Source organism: Seriola aureovittata, chromosome 15 (assembly GCF_021018895.1).
Source record: "Seriola aureovittata isolate HTS-2021-v1 ecotype China chromosome 15, ASM2101889v1, whole genome shotgun sequence".
Classification (NCBI taxonomy): Eukaryota; Metazoa; Chordata; class Actinopteri; order Carangiformes; family Carangidae; genus Seriola; species Seriola aureovittata.
In genome coordinates, this window is record NC_079378.1 from 14,934,031 (window position 1) to 14,961,851 (window position 27,821).

Here is a 27,821-nt window from a genome sequence, read left to right on the forward strand (position 1 = left end):
TCTGTCACTATTAGAAAACATTGCAGCGAAATTGGAGATAAATGATTTCACGGTGTATGAAGATTAATTGAACAAGCACAGATTTTGCAGTTTAGTGGAACATATTTTTAACTGTGTGACTTAATTAAATCCATTAACAATCAGAAAACGCCAACACATAGTTACAACTGTCTGCTGCAGCCTCGCGTGTAGAAAATGGATGTGCGCCAAATAGCAGGTGTAATACCTCAACTCCATAACTTTTGGTGAGATGTAAACAAAGATGCCCACTCTCTCCAGGCACAGGAGAGGAAACAGCTTTCCCACAAACAGACTGCATGTAAAGTTAATGTGCATGTCTGAGAGTCGATGTGTGAGGCAAGGGAGTGAGGAAAAGAGAATTACAGTCAGATCAACATCAGCTTTTGAGATGCAAATATGTGGCTGCTTACTTGTTGTATGGAATATATTTGGTCAGCTCCGATGTGTTGAATGTAGACAAGTCACATTTTAACGGGCACACAGCGTTAAATATACAATGCTGCTGTAGTTTGAATATTATTCTGATCTTATTCAGTGTGTTGAGGGCTAGTTGAATCACATGCCCAGTGCTACATATTTGGTTATTATTGTATCTGATTGTATTGAACTAATGAAACCTTGGTGAACTCACCCATATCGACATTTCTTTTTTTTTCCACGAGATTCTGACAAGTCTCATTTCTATTTTTTCATGCTTTGCTTCCTCTGGATCCAATCCCATGACTCCTGCATCCTGATACATTGGAAATAAAAAATGAATTCTCTCCTTCACCTGGAAAGAACCGAATTCAGCGGCTCGCCAAAGGCAAGAACACCAAGAAACTGAGAGGAAAAAAAGAAGACAGAAAGAAAAGAAAGAAAAAAAAAACGAATGCGTATGAAAATGACGCAGAGCAACGTGGTGTTTAGGATACAGAGGTGCAAGACATAGCTTGCACCTGCAGATGTAACACATTATTCTGTGTGACAGCTTTCAGATACATTTAGGACTGGGGGAAGCGAGGTTTCATTGTAATGTCAGTGAAGTATTTGGGGAAAAAAAACAGAATCTTCAAGGAGCTTCTGTTGTTGGCTGCCAGAGCTCTGACCAAGCAAAGAAAAAAAAACAAACAAAAAAACCGACTTAATCAATATCGTGTACCCAAAACATATTTTAAAATGCGCAAACAGTCAGTTATATATATGTTGCCAACAAAAGCAAAAGATTGAGATAACTTTACTCGAGATGTTTTTAATTTTGATGTTTTTATACTTTTCCGATTTCTAAATGCCTGAAATGTGCTAAATTATAGTTATCAACATAAAGGGTGTTTTTCCTTCCCTCATTGTTCTCTCTGCTATGCCTCTATATATACTGTAGTCAAGTCCCTAATTTTTTCTCCATCTTTTCCGCTTCTTCACTGCACTCTGACAGAATAAGGAGTCTGATGAAACAACAGCATGCATGTTAAAGACAAGAAAAAAAAAAAAATTAAGTGAAACTGTGTATTGCCAGTTGCACCAGCCATTGTCTGCCAACACACACAACACAGGCACCTTAATAACTGCGGTTACTGTCTGCCAATCAGGCCTTTCATTAACATCAGAGTTAATTGACTTAATCTTCTCTTGGGAGTAGAATTAAAATAAAAATTAATAAAACTTCCATGCCTCTTCCTGATTATATGATAGAGAGATCATAAGCTACTGTGTTAGGTGAAAAGACAGACAGATAGTCAGTGAAACTGGAAGACGCTGTCGACAGAAAATGAAGAGGTTATAAAAGAAACAACCTGGCAAGACTGTCGTAACAATTACATTTGTTGTTGAAAATTTGCCTTCACATCCACAATAATTTTTTTTTAATTATTTATTTTCTTTTTCACAGATTCCATCAGGCAGTGCGTTCGTTCACTGTGGTCTTGAAATGCTTGATGTACCATTTGACAGAACAGCCAGTAGACATGTAAGAACATAATTTGCTCATCATAATGGACAAATCAGGGGCATGCCAGCTTCAATCTCTGTCATCTGTTGTGTGATGGTTCCTCTATTCTGGGGGTCATTTGGCATGCAGGAGCATTAAAAGGAACATAACAGGAAATGGCGTAGACAGCATTCATATACTGTGGAAGTTTGAAACATTCTTCCAGTGATGCAGAAATGGCCTTGAAGCACTGCCAACCACTTCAGCTACCACCTGCAATTTGAATCCTATTAAGCTGCTGTCCAACTGTTGTGGTGTTTGACAGCAGCATCTTTTGTTTTGTTTTTTTTTTGTCTTTTTGTATCTCATCCAATCATGCTACAGAGTTGCAAATAGTTATAGAGACATGCTAATTTTACTCCTAATGCTTTCCTGTCAACATTTATTCAAAGCATAGTGCAAACCAGTGCATGTGTCAGTGCGTCTTGACACTAAAGTAGCAGCCACTCTTTCATCCGGCTTTTAACCAATTTCAGTCTAAAGGCAGAAGCCCTGTTTTAACAAGACAGTAATAATTGTGCAGTACTGCATCCCACTTAGAACGACTCAGCAAACACTACCTCCCTCCTTATGCTGTGGTCCGACTCATAGTAACATACTAGTGTTGTCTGCCGGCTCTTGCTGACATTAACAAGATATGCCTTTCAAATATCATGGCCTTTGGGACTGGGTCAGAGTTACTATTTATAGAAGGTCAAGACTTCATGATAGTTTGGCTTGCGAGAGTGATAACTGAAAATAGAGTGGGTTTACGTAGCTCTGCTGCAGCTGATTTTGTGTCTATTATTCCTCCAGGCTTTTGAACAAATGTGATCTACACACAGACACTGGATGACTGGTTACTTACAGTACCACTTCTTAGGGCTTGTTTGGTGACCGTAGCATGAACGTGTTAAACATAACAATACTGCTGTTTGGGTGTCAGAGCAGGTCAAGGTACAAGTGAGACCTGATCCAGTGTCTGCAATGTGGTTTGCTGAAAAATCCCCCTTGTAACTGCCCTCTAATGTAGCAACTTATAAATATGGTGTCACCCTACAATATGATAATGAGCAGACTTTGCAGTGCTTTGCTTTTTAGGTGCAACAAAACACATTTTATAAAATTTAATATACCGTTACCATCTGCTGGCTGAGGCACTCCTGCCAAGTACGGAGAGAAAATTAAGTTAGCCACTGTAGCTGCCAGATATTATCACCACTATGTATCTCTTCTACAATATCAGACAATACATTGCACAGGGCAGTGGAGTAATTACGTATTGAAAAATATAACTAAACAAAGATACATATCCAACTTCATATTTTATCATTATTTTAATGATAATAATGAATCATTCAAATCATTCTAAGCTGTCATCTTTGTGAATGTCCCCTTTACCCAACAGTGCAATATCAGCAAAACAGGATGCAAATGGAAATTTGTTTTTCTAAATATGTTGCTCGTACTGCTTTAATCAGGTTGGTTTTGGCGAGGCTTATTATTCTCTCGTTTATAATGAACAAATTTACTGTAAATGAAGTCACCACCTAAAATTCAATGCATTGCTGCCAATCTTACATCATTCATCCAAGATGGGCCTCTTAATTATTCCTGTGTGACATTATTGAAAAGTTACAACCTCTATCCTCAACCAATGCCCCTCCCTTTACCTTATATATACAATCGTCTCCACCCTCTGCTTAATATTCATAGTAGTGCCTTTAAAATGCTGAACCCGCGCTTGTGCTGTGGGTTCCTTTCTTTCTGTGTGTCTGGGCCTGGTGGTGTGTGCCTGCTGTCTTACTGTTTACATTGTTCCAGATTCAGAGCCCTGAGCTGCTACAACTCGTGCCACCATGTCTAAACCATTGTCTGACCATGATAGAAAGAAACAGATTTCAGTGCGAGGCCTCGCCGGTGTTGAAAACGTTGCCGACCTGAAGCAAAACTTCAACAGACATCTCCACTTTACGCTGGTCAAGGACAGAAATGTAGCAACCAAAAGGGATTACTACTTTGCTCTTGCCCACACTGTGCGGGACCACTTGATGGGAAGGTGGATCAGAACCCAGCAGCACTACTATGAGAAAGATCCCAAAGTAAGTTCAAGTCATAACAGAATGAAATACGGAGTTACTGAAATGTGAACTGCCATGAATATGTAGATTGATTAATGAAGTGAGAGACTGCTATTATTTTAATGGCAATAATAGTATAAAGTGAATCTTATATTTTTGATAGAGAAAATTATAGAGCGTACAGTGTTTAACCAAGCGTAGGGCAAAGACCTGCACTCATATTTAATCTGAGAACTTCAGCCACCCTCAGGACATTTAGCAAAGTCTGTTACATTGTCCTCAGAGCTTTCATTAGCATTTTATTCCAAAACCCTTTACCAACCCTTTTGTACTTAAGTACAGTTTTGAGAGGGATTTGTACTTTACTTCAGTATTTTATTTGATGCTTCCTCTTTAAATATGGACATATGGATATATACTTCTACTCCACTACATTTCAGAGGGAAATATTGACTGATAAGCTTATAAATTACAATGCAAAGTGAGATTAAACTGCTAATTCAACCTTTTTGGCTTTTGACCCCTCACAAAGTTGCACTTTCTTATTTTGGTTTTGTTTGTGAGTGATTTGCCTTTGAAACTTCTCAGATGGTTCCATGTAAATAACTTGATGTCTCAAAGAGGAAATAATCGTCCAACATTTAACAAAAAAGCAGACTAGATAAAAGTAAAAAAAAAAAGAAATCATGACCTTTCAGATTTACCTAATGACCCTTGGAAGGGTCTTGACCCTTAGGTTGGAAACCACTGGCTTAAACTACCTGTAAATAAAATGGTGAAAAGTTGCTCCACCTCGAGCAGCCACAACAGTTATGCTGCTTACACATAGACTTTAGTGAGTGATGAGTATCAACAATCTTTCTGCATAAGGAGGACTTTTACATGAGATGCTTTATGCACATACACTGGACATACATTTATGAGTACTTTTACAGTCATACCATTGCTATTTTTACTTGTGAACACTTCTTCCACCACTGAGAGCAAGGGTTTGATATTCTTCAACTGTATGTTGAGCAACCTGATGTCAGTGTAATGCCAAGTCATGACATTTAAACTTCTTAGCACTCTGCTTATAGTGTGTTGAAACATTAAACCTCTCCATGACCCTCTGTTCCCATCCTGTCTGACCATAAAGCACCTAGCCTTTACTTGTGTCATATGAGCACATACCTCTGAGGACATTTGAGTTCATATGAAAGCACAAGTCACACAGAAGCTTTTTCTCTGCAACTGCAGTGGTATAAACAGCTACAGAATGAACCTTAAAGGAACAATAGGACGCTGGCGTTACTAAATTAAAGCAGCAAGAACTGCGAACCAAACCACATTACTGCTTGAAAAATGTTACATAAAAACTGTGTGTAATTACAATAGAAGGTTCAGAAGCAGAGGGAAACTCGGCTCCAGTTGCATTCATTATTAACTCTACTGCATAAAGGGGATCATTTTTCTTTTCTTAACGTCATAAGAAAATTTCCCTGTACACTTTGACTCACTCTGAAGGGTTATTGTTCAGGAACTTGAGTGTCAAAGCCCTTATATATCAGTACCGAGACATTTTCTTCTTGCACTGAACTAGTTTCAGAAATTGTTTAATCAGATGTTGATGGGCTGCAACCTCTAATTCAGAAACCATCTGATGCCCAAACTGTATCACCCTGGTCTCGTGCTCTAGACTGAAAGGTCAAAGGTGTGTTCCGTAAAGGTCTTAACAGAAACATGGAGGAGGAGGAGGACATTCAAGCTCAGTCTAGAGTTTTGTGCAAAGATCACATACTGCAAAGTTACTGTTACAACAAGATTTATTTTTCGCATTGCTAATATGTTTTATTGAGAAAAAAGAGAGCAAATCAGGATAATGAGATGAAACAAGGATGGAAGTCAGATAAAATTTGGAACATAGATTCATATATAATTCAAAAGATCCTGTTAGCTACTCGGTGATATGGCTCTGTCAGTTGTATTCATTATTATTTTAAACATCTATCTGAACCATTTTCCCTATCAAGCCAGACTTGAACTCCACAATGAAAGGGTATCAGGCTCAGGCTGACCTTTACAGCGACCTCTACAGGATCTATTTTTGTCTGGGCCAAAATGTTGTTGTTATGCAATACCCAAAGTAATGTACCCCCCAGCCCCCCCCCCCCCCCCCCCCCCCACTCTCTTCTCTCCTCTCGTCTCGTCTCCTCTCCTCACCTCTCGTTTCCTCTCCTCTGCCTTTCCTCAGCCTGTGTCCGCCCCTCCATGTCAGAGGAGAAAAAAAAGTACTAGGTCTAAATGGCAAAGGCTAAGCACAGGCTCAGGTGGCACATCTATATGCAATCCCAACCATCATGAAATTTGAAGATTTCCTTGACTGTCTGAGGTGGATGTGATTGTGACATTTGACATTTGACGTCTCCGAATTTTCAGTGACAAATCTGTAGCCATCATGCTGCTATGGAGACTTTTCTATAACCCTAAGTATTAAATGGAATAAAATAAAATCTCTGTTAGTGTTCATATTACAGTTTCTGTCTGTTCATTCAGTTTGATATTGATTATTTCTCCCTGTCTTACCAAACTGTAGCGTGTGTACTACATCTCTCTGGAGTTCTACATGGGCCGCACCCTCCAAAACACCATGGTGAACCTCGCCCTGGAGAACGCCTGTGACGAGGCCACATACCAGGTGAGACAAACATGCCTCATTTATTCCTTCTATAACAGCGAAACTGTTAGTTTTCCAACTACTGTCGAAAAAGGAGGCAGCAGGTCAGAATCACTGCTTCATTATTCCTTGTTGTGTTCTGCTGTAGTTGGGTCTGGATATGGAAGAGTTGGAGGACATGGAGGAAGATGCTGGTTTGGGTAATGGTGGCCTGGGCCGTCTCGCCGGTGAGCATCTTTTCCCCCCTTCACATTTGATAAATTCAAATAATTTTACGTAACACCCAGTAAAAGGTTGATTTTTTTTTTTTCATGTGCTGTCTCTGGTTTTCAGCCTGTTTCCTGGACTCCATGGCTTCACTGGGTCTGGCTGCCTATGGTTATGGTATTCGCTATGAATTTGGTATCTTCAATCAGAAAATTGTCAATGGCTGGCAGGTCAGAAATGTTCAACCTCCAGGCTTCTGGCTGTCTGTATATTCCTTAGAAACTGTAGATTCTTTTTTCAGTATGTGAGAATAGCTGCTAGTGTTTCTTTTTCACTTCATATCCCCTGTTGGATAAATTCCCTTTATCACCACCATGATATTTATCCTGTTCATTGTCTGCCCGCCTCAGCTCAGAAAGCCACTCACCTAATGAGTGTTTTTTTCCCCCTTCTCTATAAATGCATGTCATTATCCAGGTTGAAGAGGCTGATGATTGGCTGCGCTATGGCAACCCCTGGGAGAAAGCACGTCCTGAGTACATGCGTCCTGTGCATTTCTATGGCAAAACTGAGCATCACCCTGATGGGGTCAAATGGGTTGACACTCAGGTGAAAATATGGTTGAAAGTAAATGCACATGAAAGATGGTTTCTGAGATGATAGAGTTATCAATTTGAAATGTCTGTCTCTGTCTCTCATGGTATTGACAGGTAGTGTTGGCTCTGCCATATGACACCCCTATCCCTGGCTACAGAAACAACATTGTCAACACCATGAGGCTGTGGTCTGCAAAGGCTCCCTGCGACTTCAACCTTAAAGACTGTACGTGTCATAGCAGAGATCAAATGTTTTTAATCATGCGACAGCAAATGAGAATGAATTCGAACCAGAGGAGTTTATGCATATTTATTTTTTCTTTACAGTCAATGTTGGTGGCTACATTCAGGCTGTATTGGACAGAAACTTGGCTGAGAACATCTCCCGTGTGCTGTACCCCAACGACAATGTAAGAAATTGTGACTAAATTACCTTTTAATCCTCCTGAGCTGCACATGTTAATCTGAATTAGAGGAAACAGCTGAATGTTGATAGGTAAAGGAGCTGTGGACTGTATGGCTCCTGTGCGACTGTATAGGGCTTATCCTGTCTCCACTGGGAGATGGATTTCCATAATTTGGACCCAACTAGTATCCTTTGTCTTCAGCTGGAGCCACTGTGTGCTCTTTCAGCTTCCTCTGAAGCTGTCCTTTATATCTGACATAAAACCTGACCACCATGTGCTGACTCCCTGAAGGCTGAAGAAGGAGGATTTAGGAGATAACCATCTAGCTCGAGATATAACTCATGTCAGGTCTGGTAATTTATGTCTGTACAAGTGAGAGCATAAACTGTAGTGGAGCTGATATTCCAGCTTTGTTAGAATTCAGTTTAGTAAGTGCTGAATTGCTGTTTAATGGTGATGTGTGTGTCTATTAGCAATACAGAAATGCTGAAACAATTGGTTGATTAGTTAATTAGTTAATTGAAATGACAATTTCGAATTTCACACGTTAAAAATGTGAAAGGTTCCAGTTACTCTGATGTGACTGCTTTTCTCAATTTTATATTATTGTGAATGGAATAGCTTCTTGGTAGCTTAAAAATGTGAAATTAAACATAAATGAAGAAGAAGAAAAAATCCAATAGATTCCTTTCAATAAATTGAATTTTTAAGCATGCTCTTGTTCAACACATTAAAGCCTGAATTCAGCTTCCATAAATATCTCATATCATTATAAAAGGAGATGCTCTTGCATTAGCAAACAACTGTACATTATAAATAAGCTAGATGTTTAATGTTACAATAAAATGATTATAACTGCATGGTGATGCTAGTAGAGCTCCTGCAGCTGTGCTAACACTTTTTCTACATCAGGCTTGGTTAATATTTTTATCAAAATGAAAAGATTTGAGCTGTCCATCAGTCACTAATATGCAGAAGGTTATGTTTAATGGATAAAAAAAACGATTCATGTTTGCCTGCAGAACAGAAACAGACAAAAATGTGTCTTTATCCTCAGTTCTTTGAAGGGAAGGAGCTCCGTCTGAAGCAGGAATACTTTGTGGTGTCTGCCACCCTGCAAGACATCATCCGCCGTTTCAAGGTCTCTAAGTTTGGCTCCAGGGATATTGTTCGCACAGACTTCAACAAGCTGCCTGAAAAGGTGAAGTGAAAAACTCAACAAAATAGTTTCTGTCAAAAATGAAAAGATTTCCCCCTGATGTTCTCTCTGCGCCTTCGTTAAATTGCCCCTGTCAGTGTGTAGAACAGGCTGTAGATGGATTTTCATTGTATCTTATGAGAATATTTGAAATGAACAGTATCTACGAAGCACTTTATGCTGTATTTTAATTCTGTGCTGACATTTTATAATGTTCTGCACATTCAGGTCGCCATCCAGCTGAATGACACTCACCCAGCCATGGCTATTCCTGAGCTGATGAGGGTTCTGGTTGATGAGGAGTCTCTTCCATGGGAAACGGTAAGGAAGAACAACCCTGATAAACTTTCTTTTTCTTTTTTTTTTTTTTAATTTAGAACACAGTATATATATATATATATATATATATATATATATATATATATATATATGTTTTTTTCTTGTTTGTTTGTTTGTTTTTTAAAATATTTTAGTATTTATAATCACGACACTTTTCTTGCATTGCTTCATGATGTTTCATTTGATTGGGATCTCGTCATTTTTAGTGTAGTTAACCAAAAAGAGAAATTATAAGGCATAAAGTGATTTAAAAAAAAAAAAAAAGTTTCTAAAGTGTGTTATAATTTTCATAATGTCTTGCACAGTAATATTTACAGTATATATGTCTGTATTTCCTGCTGGTGTCCAGGCCTGGGACATCTGTGTGCGCACCTGTGCCTACACCAACCACACCGTCCTCCCTGAAGCTCTGGAGCGCTGGCCAGTTGACCTGTTTGCTCATCTGCTGCCCCGTCACCTGGAAATTGTCTATGAGATCAACCGCCGCCACCTGGAGGTCAGTACTGCACGTTGCAACATATAATAATCCGTGATGTGAAGAATACAATGTTTTCTTTTGCCTTCTCTTCACTAAAAGCAGAGGGAGCACACAATGTCATTGTTCTCTGTGGTTAAGTGCTAATATAGTAATAGATATAATATCACTCTTTACTTTTATCTGCCTGGTTGAATACATGGTACATATTAAGGAATGTACATAATATCAACGCTTTGTTCAATCAGTGAATTTTGGTGAGGATTAAACTCAGTAGGACCTTCCCATAATGAAATGTAAGAATAATATAAAATTAAAAACATATGAGATGGGAATAGCAGAAAAAAAAAGAAGCAGGATAATTAGAACTTCAATATTTGATCTTTTCTCTGATTACGAACGGGTATTTTTAGATCACTCTGTGGAGAGAGATGACAGAAATATCCATTAAAATGCAAGGAATGACTTTAAAGATTGGCATGAGCCTCTAAACACTGTAATGTAAATGTCAAACCGGTGTTTATTGGCTTTTAATCACAACATCTGAGAAATATTTCTGACATGAAGTAGTGCAAAGGTTTTATGAACTGTAGACCTACACAATATTACACTGAATTCCATTTATCTACTTGCATACTAATGGAAGTTGTCCTTCTCCTGCTAATTTGATATTATTTGAGAATAGATGTGATGACCTACTTTCTTATGTATGAAGACAGAAATCTATGATTCAGCAAGCAAAATAAAAAACAACCTATTCATTATTTTTAGTCTCATGTTCCTTTTCATTTTGCAGAGAGTTGCTGCTAAGTTCCCTGGTGATCATGATCGTCTGCGCCGCATGTCTCTCATTGAGGAAGGTGGACAGAAGAGGATCAACATGGCCCACTTGTGCATTGTGGGTGCCCATGCTGTCAATGGCGTGGCCCAGATACACTCTGACATCCTCAAAGCTACTATGTACGTTCATAAACAGTGATTTGCTTGTAAAACGCTATGGCGGTAAATTATAATTAACACCAAAAAGACAGTTCGTGTATGCGTAGTATATGTAGAGGTATCAGTTCCATAAATCCCCGGGCCTTCTGTGGTTTCATGTGCTGCTGCATCATCTGTGTGCTCTGATGTATGTGATGCTTCACGCTGTCTGCAGTTTCAAGGACTTCTATGAAATGGAGCCTCATAAGTTCCAGAACAAGACCAATGGCATCACTCCTCGCCGCTGGCTGGTCATGTGCAACCCCGGGCTGGCTGAGGTCATCGCAGAGGTTAGTTGTGTTTTAAACACACAAATAGCACAAAACTAATATGTGAGTTGTACCTTACAGTGGAAACTGACATATGCTTTATCCACTTTTGATCAGAGAATTGGTGAGGAGTACATTCGTGACCTCGACCAGCTGAGGGGTCTCCTCAAGCACATCAATGATGATGCTTTCATCCGTGACATTGCCAAAGTCAAGCAGGTGAAATAACTAAGATATGATTCTGTCTTAGGTGTCTCCATTCTTCTTAGGAAGATAAGTAGATATATACATATACTTTATAAAAGCTTGTTATGTTTAGTTACTGCTCAACAGTAAAAAACCACAGAGATGAATGGCACATATTCCACATGAAGCAATCTGTGGCTGTTGGAGTCCACATACACAGTTTGTTCTATGATAGATTGTAAACACTATGACACATCAACTATTTTCAAGGACCTGCAGAGCAGTTTGTTCCTCTGTGATCGATGTCAAAGCCTCTATTTACAGTTTTTACTGCAGCCTCTGCACCAACGTATTTGAAAGTCTTGGAGTGTGTTTTCTTTTACACTTAACCTATGTGGCTTACTGTTTCTGATTCTGTTGTATTTTTTGGTGCTCTAATAGAATTGTTTTGCTAAAATTCTGAATATGCATCAGTATACAGCACATAGAAGCAGAATTTATTGCAATTTATGAAACAAAGTCGATTTTTCGATCACGCAGGAAAACAAGTTGAAGTTCTCTGTGCACCTGGAGGATCATTACAAGGTGAAGATCAACCCCAACTCCATGTTCGACATTCAAGTCAAGAGAATCCATGAATACAAGAGACAGCTGCTCAACTGTCTGCACATCATCACCTATTACAACCGTAAGCACACGCTTAAAATCCTCTGCCCCACACATTTTTTAAATATAGATTGACTCAATTCATTCATTTTAAAAAAAGATTATTTCAGGGCATGATCACTCACATTTACACAGACACTTCAGTCCTTTAATCACTTGATATCTCTACCAGGCATCAAGAAAGAGCCCAACAAGCAGTGGACTCCAAGAACTGTCATGATTGGAGGCAAGGTTTGTAGTTTAACGGCATGCAACTGGGATTTAAAAACAAACTCACCAAACACCTTCATTATCATTATATCATTATTTCTCTAACTGTCCATTTCTTGCAGGCTGCTCCTGGATACCACACTGCCAAGATGATTATCCGTCTGATCACAGCTATTGGTGAGGTGGTCAACAACGATCCTGTGGTTGGAGATCGTCTGAAAGTCATCTTTTTGGAGAACTACAGAGTCACACTGGCAGAGAAAGGTAATTACTAAATCACTGCCCTATTCCGAGGTTGTTTTTTTTTTTTTTCTCATGCTGATCATCCATGTTCATTCCCTCCTCTGCATGTGTCCCCAGTCAGGATTTGTTGATACACAGCATAAAACATAAACACAAAATGCTCATTAGAGTCATCAACCCTTTACTTCTGTCATCTTTCAGCCATCCCTGCAGCTGACCTGTCAGAGCAGATCTCCACAGCTGGCACTGAGGCCTCTGGCACCGGCAACATGAAGTTCATGTTGAACGGCGCTCTAACCATCGGCACCATGGACGGAGCCAACGTTGAGATGGCGGAGGAAGCCGGCGAGGGTAACCTCTTCATCTTCGGCATGAGAGTGGATGACGTCGATGCAATGGACAAGAGAGGGTAAGGAATGAAAGCCAACCTCTCCAATTGGTGTATTTGTAATTTCTCTACTGCAAAACTTTTTTTTTTTCTGTAGCTAATAAAATATGTTCACCTTGTGACATCACCTATTTACAAAACAGTTTCCCCATTGAATTAAGGTGACATTGAGCTTTAAGTCCCACAGAAGTAAATCAAAGGGAGCAAAGGCGGAAAAAAGGGTCGTGTGTTACCTGCTATCAGATTCATTTGGGAAAAATACATACAAGATAGTCCGTGCAGTGAGCTCCATTCACTCTGACAATCCAGCAGCTCTGCAGTGTCTCACAGGTTCTGATAGTGACCTCTTTCTTGCACTCTGCCTGTCAGTGCTTCCAGGCTCAAATGATTTTTCTACACGAGTTGGGGGTTTTCTAGTCTAAAAGCTGTGGCCTTTGGGGAATCTGCTGGTACCGCTGTGTAGGCACTGACTACTACTCCTTCATGAATGGGCTGTTTACTAAAGCAACAAGCGTGTGCTTCTATCCAATCTGAATGTGTCTAATATTTGTTTTTGGTCCTGCTTAGATACCATGCTCAAGAGTATTACAACCGCCTGCCTGAGCTGAAACAGGCTATTGACCAGATTGCTGGAGGCTTCTTTAGCCCAAAGCAGCCTGACCTGTTTAAGGAAATTATCAACATGCTGATGCATCATGACAGGTAAAGGCAAATCTAACATTAGCAGCCTGAGGCACACACATGCATACACACATACAAATAAGAATGTGTATAAACTTGCAGGCTAGTAAAAGAAAAGAAAAGAAAAGAAAAACAAAACCACTCATAGTCTTCTGCATTCACACCAACAATCAGCACTACACACAAAAATAGATACACACACACATTACATACAATTCACATTGTACAATATACATGTTGTATATATTTTTGCATCAATCACTCACATTATTTTCTCCACAGATTTAAGGTTTTTGCTGACTATGAAGACTATATTAAATGCCAGGAGAAAGTCAATGCTCTTTACAAGGTATGTTCATTCATAAATAATGGTTCCAAAGGGTGTTTTATGTGTCTGCAGATAATGATTGTAATTTGTGTGGCTACATCACGAGTATCTTCACTAATAGAAGGAGACTCAGAAGTAATAATCTTATTTATTACTGATCGTGTTGATCTCTCGTCAATCATTTTCTTCCTCACATCAGAACCCCAAGGAATGGACCAAGAAGGTGATCCACAACATTGCCGGATGTGGCAAGTTCTCCAGTGATCGCACCATTGCCCAGTACGCTCGCGAGATTTGGGGCATGGAGCCAACGCTTGAGAAACTCGCTGCCCCCGATGACAAGCATTAAACTGTCCACATGACAGCTAACACCCCAACTTTCCCCCACTTGTATCTCGACACACATTTTTTTTTCCTGGTAAAAGCTCCTATAAACCTGCATCCACACACATTAGCATTAAATGCTCCCTGCGATACTACATCACGTCTCACACAAAAATCTCCATATTCACAATATCCAGGCTACAGACTGGTGTGATAAAATCATTGTGGTTATTGTCAGGGATGGAGAAATGTCTGTTTTGCTGCGTGAAGTGGATGACAAAGCTTTGTGGTGGGCTTTGTGAATTTACTGGTGACAATGTTTTTATTAAAAAAGAAAAAAAAACTCTCTTATTTCCACTCAGACCCATTCTGAATAAAATTTGTCTTAAATACCACATCTGTATGGGTGACTTTTTTCTCAGTTTCAGGTAAGGCCAGGTATTTCCAGATCATTTATCAAAGTATTGTCAAGTACAGACTAAATATGCCCATAATGCATTTTGTTGCAAGGATAATTATTACTGGGTAATCATTGTATTTTTAGGCACCACACTCAAGCAAGGGCCATTTGAATTATAGCCTAAAACCATGTCAATGTATTTTGATATTGAAAACTGTGCATTATATTTGGTGTTAATGATTGATTTTGTCAAACAAATCCAAAAAAGTTACAAAAAAGATAAGATGAAACAACAGGCAGGAATGAATCGACTCTTGCATCATCTCACATGTGAATGACGGCGACCACATTGAATGAGTAGCTGGAAAAATGAAGAAAGCAATCAAGTTGTTTTTGTTTACCCTTGTTCGGAGCAAGTGAGAGAGAGAGAGAGAGAGAGAGAACTTGAAAAATACTGCCCTTCACCTGACGCTCTGTTGACTAATTGATATAATATAATTATATCCTACATCTACTATGACTATAAAGTGCATATGTAGCTTTCAATTTCTCCTTCTTCTCCTTTCTCCAAATGCTATAACAGTTAAAAAATATATATATAATCAAACATAATATAATTTTTTTTTCACATTTTTGTATTTAGTAATCTGATCATTTTCCTCCAAGATGGGTGAGGGTGGCCTGGGATGGAGTCAAATTCCTGGCCTGAATTATTGTTTCAGTCCACCTCTTAATGCATGACTCAAGATATATAAATAATATTTATTATACAACCCCAACCAAGAAAATGCTGGGACGATGTGAAAAATGTGATTAAAAAGAACACACAGTAATTTATAAATTTCCCTTAACTTTTATTTCATGGCAGGGAGTATGAACACAAGATAAGTAATGTTTTTTTTTTGTCAACATCATTTGATTTGTAAATAAACATCCATTTTTGCCATTCAGGCTTGCAACACGTTTCAAAAAATACTGGGACAGTACAGCATTTACCACTTTGTACTGTTCCCACGTCTTTTAACAACACTCAAAACACGTTTAGGGACTGAAGTAATCAATTTACTAAGTGTTTCAGGCGTTAGTTTGTCCCATTCTTCCTGCAAACAAAGTTTTAGGTGCGCAACAGTTCGGGGTCTTCATTGACACATTTGGCGTTTCAAAATGCGCCAAACATTCTCTATAGGAGACAAATCAGGGCCGCAGGCAGGCCAGGCAAGCACCCGCACCCTTTTCTTACGCAGCCATGCCTTTGTTATGGCTGCAGTATGCGGTTTGGCATTGTCTTACTGAAAAATGCATGTGCGTCCCTGGAAGAGGTTTCGTCCTTGAAGGCAGCATTTGCCCCTCCAAAATCTCTATGTACTTCTCAGCATCGATGGTGCCATTGCAGAAGTGCAAGTTACCCTTGCCGAACGCACTGATACAACCCCATACCATGACAGACCCGGGCTTTTGGACTTGTAGCTGGTAACAGTCCGGATGGTCCTTTTCTTCTTTGGTCCGCAGCACACGCCGTCCATTTTTTCCAAAAAAGACGTGAAAAACCGATTCGTCTGACCACAGTACGCGTTTCCACTGTGCGATGGACCATCCCTGATGTCTCCGAGCCCAGAGAACTCGACGGCGCTTCTGAACACTATTTATGTAGGGTTTCCTTTTCGCATAGTACAGGTTTAGCTGGCATTTCCTGATTTAACTACGTACTGTGGTGCTTGAGAGTGATTTCCTGAAGTAGTCCCGAGCCCATACAGTTATGTCACTTATTGACGTATGACGGTTTTTAATGCAGTGCCGTCTGAGGGCTCGGATATCACGGCCATTCAGTTTAGGCTTGCGTCCTCGGCCTTTGCGCACGGTAATTCCTCCGGACTCCCTGAATCTTTTGACTATGTTATGTACGGTAGAGGAAGAAATACCCAAATCTCTTCCTATCTTTCTTTGAGGAACGTTTTTCTTAAGCAGTTCAACGATTTTTGCCCTCACTTTTTGGGAAACTGGTGATCCTCATGCCATCTTCGCTCCAAAAGGACCAGGCCTTTCCTGGAAGCTGCTTTTGTACCAAATCATGATTGCAATCACCTGTTGACATCACCTGTTTCAAATTACATCATTATTTAGTAAGAATACATCATTACTACCCATAAACTGCCCCCGTCCCAGTATTTTTTTTAAACGTGTTGCAAGCCTGAATGGCAAAAATGGATGTTTATTTACAAATCAAATGATGTTGACAAAAAAAAACATTGCTTATCTTGTGTTCATACTCCCTGCCATGAAATAATAGTTAAGGGAAATTTATAAATTACTGTGTGTGCCTGTTATTCACATTTTTCACATCGTCCCAGTATTTTCTTGGTTGGGGTTGTAGTTGTTAGTATTGTATTGCATGCTCTTATCTTTTCAAAAATGGAAGGGAGTGCAACTGTATTTAGATAAATAGATAAATTAGATTAGTCCACGTCCTTTGGCTTGGATGTTATACAGCCTGATGGCACTGGGAGCAAAGGATGTCCTGAACCTCTCTGTTCTGCAGCGCTGTGAGATGAGACGTTTACTGCCGCTGTAGCTGCTTCTCTGTCCTGCCAGAATGTTGCAGAGAGGGTGGTTGGTATTGTCTAAGATGGCCTCCATCTTACATAGTTTGGAATAAAAAGTATTAGGAAGGTCAGTATTGCTCAGTGGTAGTTAATGACGATGTTAAAGCTAAAGGTAGGTAGAAATGTACAAGTGAAAAGAAAAGAAAAAAAAAAAAACAGCCGCCCTCCTGCAGCCCTCACCTACGTATGCACATGCTTCATACACGCACGCAACACAAGCAACCCAGCTGCAGCCATGATCCGGTTACCTGTCCTGGAGAAGTACAGCACATTCTCTCCATCTCTGAAAGCTTCATCTATGTTGACACATGTTTATCTCAAGGAACGTGCACAGGCATCTGCATTTGTAGAACAGCCAATAGGGACTTGGCCACGGCTTAGATTTTCTAAAGTTTGAAAATGGAGCCATGAGAAGGTGCAGACGTCTAGTTTGCTCTCAGACCACTTGAATTACAATGTGCTGAAAGGTGATTATGGAATTTTTGTCCATTGACACACACACACACCTACACACACACACACACACACACACACACACACACACACACTCACACACACACTCACACACACACACAAAGGTGGAAAAACACTAAGAGGAAATAGGCTTATATGTCAGAGTTGTAATTATAGAATGCACGCAATCTACCACAAGGTGCGTGTTTTGTGTTTAAGTCTAATGTGTGGGTTGAATTAGAGAAAGGGAAGGGTAAGGGTTTTTGCGAGCACTTGCATTACGAACTATAGAAAGAGAAGAACCCATTACTGGTTTCACCATCTTATTGTCACGGACTCTCTTTTCTAATGGAGATCTGTGAAGGTGAAAGAAGATTCACTATTGGCGTTAAACTTACACATAAAGGTGCAAGTAAGCAATTATCTGTAATTACTTTAAAAGGCAAGTGAAATATGCAACCTGCGAATTTCATTTATTATAATTATATTCATTTATTATAACATGCAACGTCTCAACCTTGACAATATTATGTGAAATGCTTGAGTCGTGATATGATTGAGTTAAACATGGATTTTTTTGTTAGATTTAGTGATCAAATTTTGAAACCCTGGAGAAAATGTCCCTGTCATTGTAAAAACAAGGAAGTTGCCTGTGTAAACATGCTTTTATCTAAAATAAAAAATAGGCCACGCAATTTCACAATTAGCATTATGTTTCCAGTTCTTCTGTAAATTTGTAAAATTTGAGATGAAGCAACTCTGTTCCAGTTTGCTCCAGACAGAGGACAGCATTGATCAAGTTGCAGGCTGCCTGAACAAGGTTTTTACGTCAATATTTATTCAATATCTGTTTAAATTTCAGATAAAAAATTAACCTAATTATAGCATTACACTAGCCTAAGGAGAACATTAGCGTACTCTGATGCTGACATCACGTCTCTGATCTCTGAAATAAAACCAGCTGCAAAACGTTTACCACTGAAAAGTTAAATGAAGTTAAATGAAAGACATTTTTGGCGGGATCACAAATGTCTAACGGGTACCAAGTGGGACAGTTTAAATGTGGAGCAGAGTTAAGTGGGGCAACACAAACAAAAACAAAAAAGAGTGATAAGAATGTTTGATATAGACATGACCCCACATTTCCCTGGATAACACCAGCACAAGACCCAGCAGCAGACAGGACTTTGGCACTGTGTCAGTGAGGGCAGCACTTTTATATATTGCCCTGGTGATGGGATGCAGCCAGAGGCAGTAAAGTAACTCTTAATGCCAAGTGTTATTATGAGCTCTTCCTGACAACACACTGTTATGTAGTACTATAGATCCACCGTGGATCTTAAATCCAAAGCAAAGGATCACAACATCACTGTAAAAAAAAAAAAAGTAGCTTTCTAAAAATGTATCACTAAATTGTACTAAAGGTTACTGTGTCCTACAAAGTGGATCTCTTAGGAGTCCTTACAGCATTAGTCTGAAAATGCTGGCATTCTGTTACAGCCTATTTGCCAGGTTTGGCTGTTCAGACATGCTCCCAGACAAATCAAAATCTATCACTTAACAGCCTAAATAAATGGTGTTGAATTACGTACAAAATGTTTTGCTGGCACAGATAGTTAGCTAAAGGAACCCCTAGTAGGATAATCATGCTTGATCGAATACATTTATGGAACGCAGTTTATTGTCAATGGCTATTTGAATTTATAAAAAATGCATCTGATAGAAGCTGAAATCTTGCCAGAGGCTGAAAACCACCGAAAACGTTCCCATTTGTGGTGCAGTTGGAAAGTTTTTAGAGTTGCCTGTTGGAGGAGCTGTTGATGCCTGAATGAGAAAGGAGAAAAGCCAAAAGGATCTGGTGAGACATAAGTTTCTGTGTGATGTCCAGGACTGTGACTCCTGGACAGCACATGCACGCCTCTGACTTCATTTTATGCTTCAATGGTACTGTTGGTGACAATAAAACATGGCTAACTGTCATGGCGCACACATAAACATGATATCCCCTTGTCGACAATGACAGGAATATTCTGAGTAAGCACGGAAACTGGAGCAGATCGAATTGTTTTCAAGCCCTTATGAGGAACAGTTCATGTAATATGTGTACAACAAAACAGTGTTTGCATGCAAAGGACAAAAGTCTCCTGTTTGACGCATGAGCAAACTGTTTTTAAACTCCAGTAACTGAAATCCATATAGACTTGGGATGTGGGGGGGTGTGGCGCATCATAAAGAGTGCTATCAACAACAACGGTGGTTATGGAGCATATAAATCCATTGTATATAACCATATTTTAAAGCTTTGGTGTCTGACACCTCAAACAGAAGTAATGTGTAATTTAGCGTAGTGGACGTCTGAAGCATGTTTATGAGTACTTCTCATAAAATCAGGAAAAGGCATGAAGAATCAAGTTGATACAGCAATTTCCTTCAGCGTGTTTTTAAGCTGTTAAAGTAGGCGTGGTGTCTCCAGGACTGGAAACACCACAGCAGTCATTGGGGTTAACTTCAGTTAGTTCAGTCTGAGACACGTCAAGGAAATGATCGTTTATAGCGAATGGTTATACGGCTAGGTCTGGCAGAAAATGATTTGGACTTTGAAGGAACTCTCAAATAATACAAGGAACAATGAGGATTCTGCAGAGCGAGATAACTCCCTAATTAGCATCCATTATAATAAATCTTAGTTAAATCAGAAATATGAAATACCACATAAGAAGGAGGCTGGGTTTGCTGAGGGAGCTGCAACAGTAAATGGTGTTGGCAAGGGAGTATGAGAGGAGTAATAGTGAGAAGTGTCAGGAATATACTGTATGTTGAAACCATCCAGTATGATTGCACTCCCTGAACTTACACTATGCTGCATCAAATAAAACATGTATGTAAGCAAATGATTGCAAGTTGTAGTTCTGGATAATTCTTAAACAGTTCTCAGTATCAGAACTTTGGACCTGCGCTGCTAATCCCGATCAGACTTTTTTTTAAATATTTTTCTTGGCTTTGCAGTGAGACAAGAGGTCAAAGTGTTATGTGTTCACTTGTATTTGTTTCTAACTATTAACAGAGTGAGAAGCACAAAGCATGTATGTAATGTGTCACTGCTGTCAACGTGATTGCAGCATTTTAACTGAGGGTTTAGTGGTGTTATAAATTGTAAGATAACCCCTCTTCTTCAGGGCCTTTCGCTGATTTAAACAAGTTTAAAGTCCAAGCTCGCATAAGACATCCGACAGCTTTAGATAACTGAAGAAGTTAAAAAGGAAACCATCATTTTTAATTGTTTAAATGTCACATTGCTACAATGTAGATTCTTTGTTGCGCCTATAAAGAATCTCTCGCAGTATTCAGCCACTTCAGAGCTGAAATTTAGGAATGTCAAGGGTTAAAGGTGAGTTGTTAAGTTGAGCCCATGTTTGCAAGGATAATATACTTCACCTCTTGACACCCAATGACTGCTTGACACACAGGCTCAGTTCCCAGTGTGTGGATGAGGCTGCCTGTGTTCCTAGCTAATCATTTCTTTCTTAAGAAGCTATTCACAAAGAATGCTGGGAGCAAGTTTTACAAAAAAAAAAAAAAAAACTGAGATTAACTGTGTGATTGTTTAACATACACAGAGAGAGGTGAGGTTATGGGTTACTGTCAGTCACAAAGGCTCACAGTGAAAAAATACAGGATTTCTAAAGTTAGGAATGACATGCCCTTTACTCTTTTTTCCTCTATCAAACTGTTTTGTGAATATGGTTCCTCACTGTTGTAACAGCCAGGAACCTTTAACCAGAGGGGGCAGTTTAACTCTGCCTTTCATCCTGGTGTAAAGTTACTCTGTGAGCAACCCTGTGAAATTTACTGTGAAGTTAATCAGTAAAATGTTGGCTAAAGTTTGTCATAAAATTTCAAATATTTCATCTTTTTGTATTTGTTTTCCCCTGTTTGCTGCAACTTCAGCCATATTGTTATACTTGTACAATATAAGGCCATTTAGCAGGCGCTCCACCCTAAATCTTCATTGATAACAGGAGTTGCGCACATTTCTGTGTGCTCGAACTGACTGTCTGAAGACCACTGAATGAGTGACATTGGTGATTGGTGTCACATCAAACCAATGTGATTGCTTTCTGCTGGTTACTGTACATTCCAGAGCAGATTTCCTAACACTCACTCTCACTTACAAAGCACGACATGAATGGGCGCCCGGATACGACTCAGATCCCATTACATCATTTACCTTGCACGTATGTGTTCTCTTGTTTTCGGTGACTAATTCGAAACCCAGAGTGTACAAATGTCGTCCAGATCCTAATGTTCTCCTACCTGTAAGAACATCTCCTTCTGTTCTCCTTTTCCTTCTCGTCCATCAAGTCCAGATGTAACTGATCTGTTTTCACCCTGCCCCCTGGTTGGCTGATTTGACATTTCTGTTTCAACCCTTACCCTGTTTCTTCTGTTTTCCACATTTCTGAAAAAGCCCAGAGCTCCCAGGGCCTTTGTATGTGACTTTGTTGGTATCTTTTTTGATTTCTCCAAAGTTTTTCATATATTCTGTCAGATACCTGCGACTTTAGGGCTCAAACCTGAAATATACCCTGAAAGATTGGGAATTTAAAAGGACAGATCTTTTGCCCCGACCAGAGTCTCTCACAGCTGAAAAAACTGAAAGTTTATTGTTTTGCTTTGGTGCACCTGCAGCTTCATTCAGCCTGACATCTCATGCTGATCATTACACAAGCGCACACATTCCTCAAAACTAATCGTCAGGACACAAACCAGGCAGATCTTAGCTACATGTACTCTGCAAACACAATACAGCTCTGAGATACTAATCATTACAACAAATTTTGGGGAGTAGTGCAGCAGTTCTGATAACTCTGTTAGCATAACGTGACTGTCAGACTGTTGCTGAGCGGACGGTCACCACACAGTCACTCATTGACTCCAAACTGTGTTGAATAACACGAAGTGAGGATGAGAGAAGGTCACGGTGTTGAAGTGCATTTGAATAGTTGAATATTTAGCAGCATCTTTTACAGTTTGTGCCAAAAACTTACTTCTTGTTTTTCTTTTTTCTAATTGGCTTAATCTTGTTTACCTTTAACCCAGTGAACCAATCTCCATGGCGACTTTTGAACAAATCAATAAGGGAACAACTACAGAAACAATGAGAGAAAATGACACGAAAACACTAATAAAACCAAAATTATTTGGTTGACCTCACATGTGTATGCACTGCTATGCACATGCGCGAACACACTCAGTTACACATATACACACAGATTAAGTAACCAATAAAGGGCAGGGAGTGTGTCTCAGTGCAAAGGGGGGAAAGAGCTGAGCACAGTTATATGCCCACTCTTGATGCTGGAGGTTACTCGCACTGACACCCTTCAACCAAACATTGTTCCTACACAGCAAGGACTCAGCATTCTACCTCAGTGTTCAGTGAATGACCTGCTAATACCTCAAGAGGTTACATTGCACTTCTAATAATCCAAAGTGCAGAAAAGCCGTTGGAATTTGAGAGGCGATTACACACTTTGACACGCTGCAGCAACAAGACCACTTTTACTTCTTTTGGATTTTTTTGGGGGGGCTTTTTTAAAAGACCCTCTCCGGAGCACTCTGCCAGGATTTTATTTGAGCATAATGTCATTGTTGTTTTAATGAAGGTGCTGCACTTTGGGAGCTGCCATTCTCATTGGATTTTGTACATATTTTATGCAATGAGAGCAGAATAATTCAGCTGGTAAGTATATTGATCATTGACACCTTTAATTTCATACAGTAAGACAAACATAGTCAGTGGTTGGTCATCAACCGATGTTTTCGTCAATATTTCCACAGGTGCTAGAGCAACATATTCCTTTTTACACGTCTAAGTATTTTAAAGGAACCTACCAACATCAGGATCCAGAGCCATTAACATTAAGTCACCTTCTGTGCAAAACTATGGCGTTTGGTGACCTCCTAGAGCAGGTGGGCAGCACAGGACGCTTCCAGATCCTGCATGTGACCCTCCTATGCATACCTGTCCTGATGATGGCCAGTCATAACCTGCTGCAGAACTTTGTGGCTGCAGTGCCGTCTCACTACTGCAGTGCGCACACAAACCTCTCTCAGTCCCAGCTGAGCCCCGAGGAAACGCTGCTGATCACAGTGCCTGTGGACCAGGCAGGGAGGCCGGAGAGGTGCCAGCGTTACGTTGCTCCACAGTGGCACCTCCTGGTTAACAACGGGACCTCCGCTTCAGGGGAGCTGGGAAACACTCAGGATGGTTTGGATGTTGACCTGCAGGGGTGCACGGATGGATGGTCCTATAACATGACTGAGATGAGCTCAACGATCATATCTGAGGTACGGCTGCATTTTTCAGTCCTTTTTTTTTTTTCTCTCTCTCATTCACAGGGCAAATACTTATAAGTTGTCTTGTCATGTTTTTTAATTTGAGCAAATCTTTTTGTCAGTGGCATTTGGTGTGTGACATGCGCTCTCTGAAACAAATGGGACAAACAATCTACATGGGCGGTGTGCTTGTGGGAGCTCTTGTCTTTGGAGGTCTGTCAGACAGGTAACATTTAACTTTAAACCCATCTTAACTCATCTTTAAATGAAAACTTGCCTCTTCTTTGTGTTGCGCTGTACAAATTTGTAACTTGTTTATATATATATGTTATTCAGCAAGTCCAATAACATGATATACAGCATTCTGGCCTCACTGACCTCAATCTTTGCAAACCTCCCTGGCTCCAAGATATGGTCGACGCATCCTCCTGCTCATCTCTAACCTGCTGATGGCAGTGGCAGGAACATGTGCTGCTTTCTCCAACTCCCTCCCCCTCTTCTGCTTGTTCCGGTTTGGTTGTGGCATGGCTCTTTCTGGCCTGGGACTCAACACCTTCTCGCTCAGTAAGTAAATTAACTGGATGCAGCATGAATGCTAAATGTGAAGTATTGTTCAGTAGAGCCAGATTTGATAATTGCACTTTGGTTATTTGGAGTTAAAAGGATGAAATCAACAGGCCTGACGCTCATCCCAATATATTGTGCTGATAGTGAGGTATTTATCAAACGAAATATTATCAAATATGTGATTCTTTCATTTCAAGTTGTGGAGTGGATCCCCACGCGTGTGCGGACTGTGGTGGGGACAATAACCGGTTACTGTTACACGGTGGGACAGTTGATCCTGGCATTAATAGCCTACTTCATCCGGGACTGGAGGTGGTTAACCCTCGCTGTGTCATTGCCCTTCTACGTCTTCTTCCTCTTTTCATGGTGAGATGCCGAGTATTGACCTGCGAAGTCAGTGTTACAACTACAACTACCGGTTAATAAACACAAATCTCATACAGGTGGTTTCACGAATCTTCAAGATGGTTAGTCCTGAGTAATAAGTCTGAGCAAGCCATCAAGAACCTTAAAAGTGTGGCCAAATTTAACGGACGCCATGAAGAGGGGGAAAAAATTGACATTAAAGTAAGAGAACATGGTGTTTGTGTTTCTGTGTGTGTGTGTGTGTGTGTGTGTGTGTGTGTGTGTGTGTGTGGTGTGTGTGTGTGTGTGTGTGTGTGTGTGTGTGTGTAATTGCACCATCTATCCGTGTTTAGAATACATTTGAATTGAGAGAACTGGTTCTTTATGCATAGATGCTGCAAGAGTCCATGAAGAAAGAGATGTCCTGTTCTCAAGGCTCCTACTCGGTCCTGGATCTGTTCCGCACACCCACAATGAGGACAATGACAGTCTGCCTCAGTGCTGTCTGGTATGTTTCCAGCTCATCATGTACAAAAACTCAACAACATGTTTTAAGCAACCATCTATGAAATTGCGATGATACCATGCATGTTCTTTTTGTGCTTAGGTTATCAACCAGCTTTGCCTACTATGGTCTTTCTATGGATCTGCAAAAGTTCGGGGTGGACATCTACTTAATCCAAGTGATCTTTGGAGCTGTTGACATCCCTGCTAAAGTTGTCGTAACTGTGTCTATGAGTTTTATCGGACGGCGTCCGTCACAGTGCGGTGCTCTCATTGCGGCTGGAGTCACTATTTTGATCAACGTGCTGGTACCTTATGGTATGTTTGAACACATGCACACATGTAACGGCTGGGTGTTGCACATTCAGTGTGTACATACCACACCATACACTACATACTCCACCTCTGTGCAGATAAACAGACTGTACGCACCTGCCTGGCTGTCTTGGGCAAAGGTTGCCTTGCTGCGTCCTTCAACTGCTGTTACCTTTACTCTGGAGAACTGTACCCAACCATCATTCGGTAAGCAAGTTTGTCGAGGAAATGTAGTTCACATGTTTATTCCTGCTTCTATTGAGTGAATCTGAACTAATTTCTGTTTATGAATGAGCCAGATGAGGGTTTCTCTGCTGGACATATATTAGCCTGATAAACACATAGAGCTGCGGGACAATAATACAGACGTCTGGAGCCTGGCTCGTCTGAATTATTCAGAATATTGAGTATGTCAACAATTGGACTGCAACTCCAGGAGAACTGCAGTTTATATTTTGACATACTTTGGTCTATTTTGTGTTGAGCAGAAATCACAGGTAGCAACTAATAAAATCCACCAGCACAGTAGTTGATTGCAAACTGCAGCAAAGACGGGCTGTGTGGTGTGTATGTCGTATACCACATACAGCCAGAGATAAAGATTAGCAGTGTCAAACAGGATCATCTTCTATCCCATATGACATGAGTGCTAAACAGTAACAGATCAGTGAAGGCTTCGTTACTTATGCTTGTTTATTAACAAGAATGTTCTTCATAGCCTGAGGACGTCATCGAAATAGAGGCTCAGTAAGGTATTAGAAACATCCGTGAGGTTCATGGTCACGGATTTACTCAGCGTCTACTATCAGCAACAGCTCATCATGGTCTGACAAACTGTGTTCTGTGAAATCCGTTTTGTGAATAACATCACAATTGCATTGTTGCATTGCTCACTTACTATGTGTTTGTTTAATTTGACTAAGTCTGACCATTATTTGCTCACTGACAAACAGAAGCGCTGCTGACCTCATGTCTTTGTTTATTATACCGTTCTCTGGAAACTCCAGAGCTGAGTTGTGACACCAAAAAGTAAACCATGTTCAACCATTCAAATGTTCACTTAAACAGTAACTTTAAACCCTCTGACCTTAATGTACTTGCTTTATGTATTGAATCCACTGAATAACCATCTCCCTCTGTTTTATGCTCCAGTCAGTGATTTAAATAGTTCTTCTGCCTCTTTGTGGCATGTAATCGTTGTACGTTTTCTCTCTCAGTCAGAATGGCATGGGCTGGGTGTCCATGATGGCTCGTATAGGAGCCATGGTGGCTCCTATGGTGCTCCTCACGGGGGACTACATACCTTGGCTACCAGGTTTAATCTACGGAGGAGCTCCGATCCTCAGTGGGGTGGCTGCAGTATTTCTTCCAGAAACACTTGGCTCACCCCTTCCTGACACAATACAAGATGTGGAGGAAAGGTAAGAGCCTGCTCCAGGAGACAACATGTGTTCCTCTTCTTGTATCTCTGCATGCCCCAAAATCAAAACATTCATTTTGGTAACAGTACACAGGAGGTCTCTAGGTCTGGCATATTTATGGCAGATTTATCCATATTTACCGTACATGTTCTATTTTCAACACAGGGGATCTGGGAAAAACTCCAAAACGTCACCAAAGGAAGCAATAATCTTGCAAGACACCCAGGCGAATCTCCTAAAGCAGGCTGCCTGAGGGCAGCTGTATTGTACTCCTGATGTTTTTGCTGCCATGTTAATGAAAGTAGAGTGGGTACTGCTTTTTCTCCAGCCTGTTTATTTGTTTGATTTCCATGAAGAGTATATTGTGTCTTATGACTGCTGCACAAATGTTGCTATGTTATTTTTGGAGAGGTCAATACAGTGAAATGAATAGCTGCAAACAATCAGACCTATGTTTATTTGTTATAAAGTAGCTTTTGGGACTTAAGTCTCACTCTGCGCCAATTGTGTTTATATTTTAAATATATGTGTAAAAAAAAAAAGAATGATTTCTATATATGATCCTTCCGCCGGTTAAAAACTATGCTTTTACTGGTGTTTTTATAACTTCTTATTCCTTTATATACAACTCTGCATTTGTAAACAAAAACATATTTTCATTAAAATCAACATCTCTTCA

The 27,821-nt window shown here is 40.1% G+C and overlaps 2 protein-coding genes across 2 annotated transcripts; both read left to right on the plus strand.

Annotated features, from left to right (window-relative positions):
• Nucleotides 1-3,728: 3,728 nt before the first annotated feature.
• On the plus strand, nt 3,729-14,593 carry pygma (phosphorylase, glycogen, muscle A). Its single transcript, XM_056398086.1, has 20 exons — nt 3,729-4,068; nt 6,623-6,724; nt 6,852-6,930; nt 7,037-7,140; nt 7,388-7,519; nt 7,621-7,732; nt 7,834-7,916; nt 8,971-9,114; nt 9,340-9,432; nt 9,800-9,946; nt 10,722-10,885; nt 11,079-11,193; nt 11,290-11,391; nt 11,899-12,046; nt 12,197-12,255; nt 12,357-12,498; nt 12,679-12,886; nt 13,433-13,567; nt 13,829-13,895; nt 14,074-14,593. Exons 1-20 carry the CDS (start codon nt 3,826-3,828, stop codon nt 14,221-14,223), a joined length of 2,529 nt encoding a protein of 842 aa, XP_056254061.1. The 5' UTR covers nt 3,729-3,825; the 3' UTR covers nt 14,224-14,593.
• Nucleotides 14,594-22,957: 8,364 nt separating this feature from the next.
• On the plus strand, nt 22,958-27,821 carry slc22a6l (solute carrier family 22 member 6, like). The gene is made up of 11 exons (XM_056396568.1): nt 22,958-23,394; nt 23,493-24,002; nt 24,113-24,216; nt 24,400-24,554; nt 24,755-24,923; nt 25,001-25,124; nt 25,295-25,410; nt 25,510-25,724; nt 25,820-25,928; nt 26,939-27,142; nt 27,308-27,821. Exons 2-11 carry the CDS (start codon nt 23,598-23,600, stop codon nt 27,393-27,395), a joined length of 1,689 nt encoding a protein of 562 aa, XP_056252543.1. The 5' UTR covers nt 22,958-23,394; nt 23,493-23,597; the 3' UTR covers nt 27,396-27,821.

Bases quoted from the DNA above. Each gene is read 5' to 3' on its own strand.
- pygma (XM_056398086.1), top strand. From the start codon at position 3,826: ATGTCTAAACCATTGTCTGACCATGATAGAAAGAAACAGATTTCAGTG. The intron at 6,931-7,036 runs GTGAGCATCTTT...TCTGGTTTTCAG, and splicing joins TGGCCTGGGCCGTCTCGCCG to CCTGTTTCCTGGACTCCATG. The intron at 7,733-7,833 runs GTACGTGTCATA...TTTTCTTTACAG, and splicing joins CGACTTCAACCTTAAAGACT to TCAATGTTGGTGGCTACATT.
- slc22a6l (XM_056396568.1), top strand. From the start codon at position 23,598: ATGGCGTTTGGTGACCTCCTAGAGCAGGTGGGCAGCACAGGACGCTTC. The intron at 25,125-25,294 runs GTAAGAGAACAT...CTTTATGCATAG, and splicing joins GGGAAAAAATTGACATTAAA to ATGCTGCAAGAGTCCATGAA. The intron at 25,411-25,509 runs GTATGTTTCCAG...TTTTGTGCTTAG, and splicing joins GTCTGCCTCAGTGCTGTCTG to GTTATCAACCAGCTTTGCCT.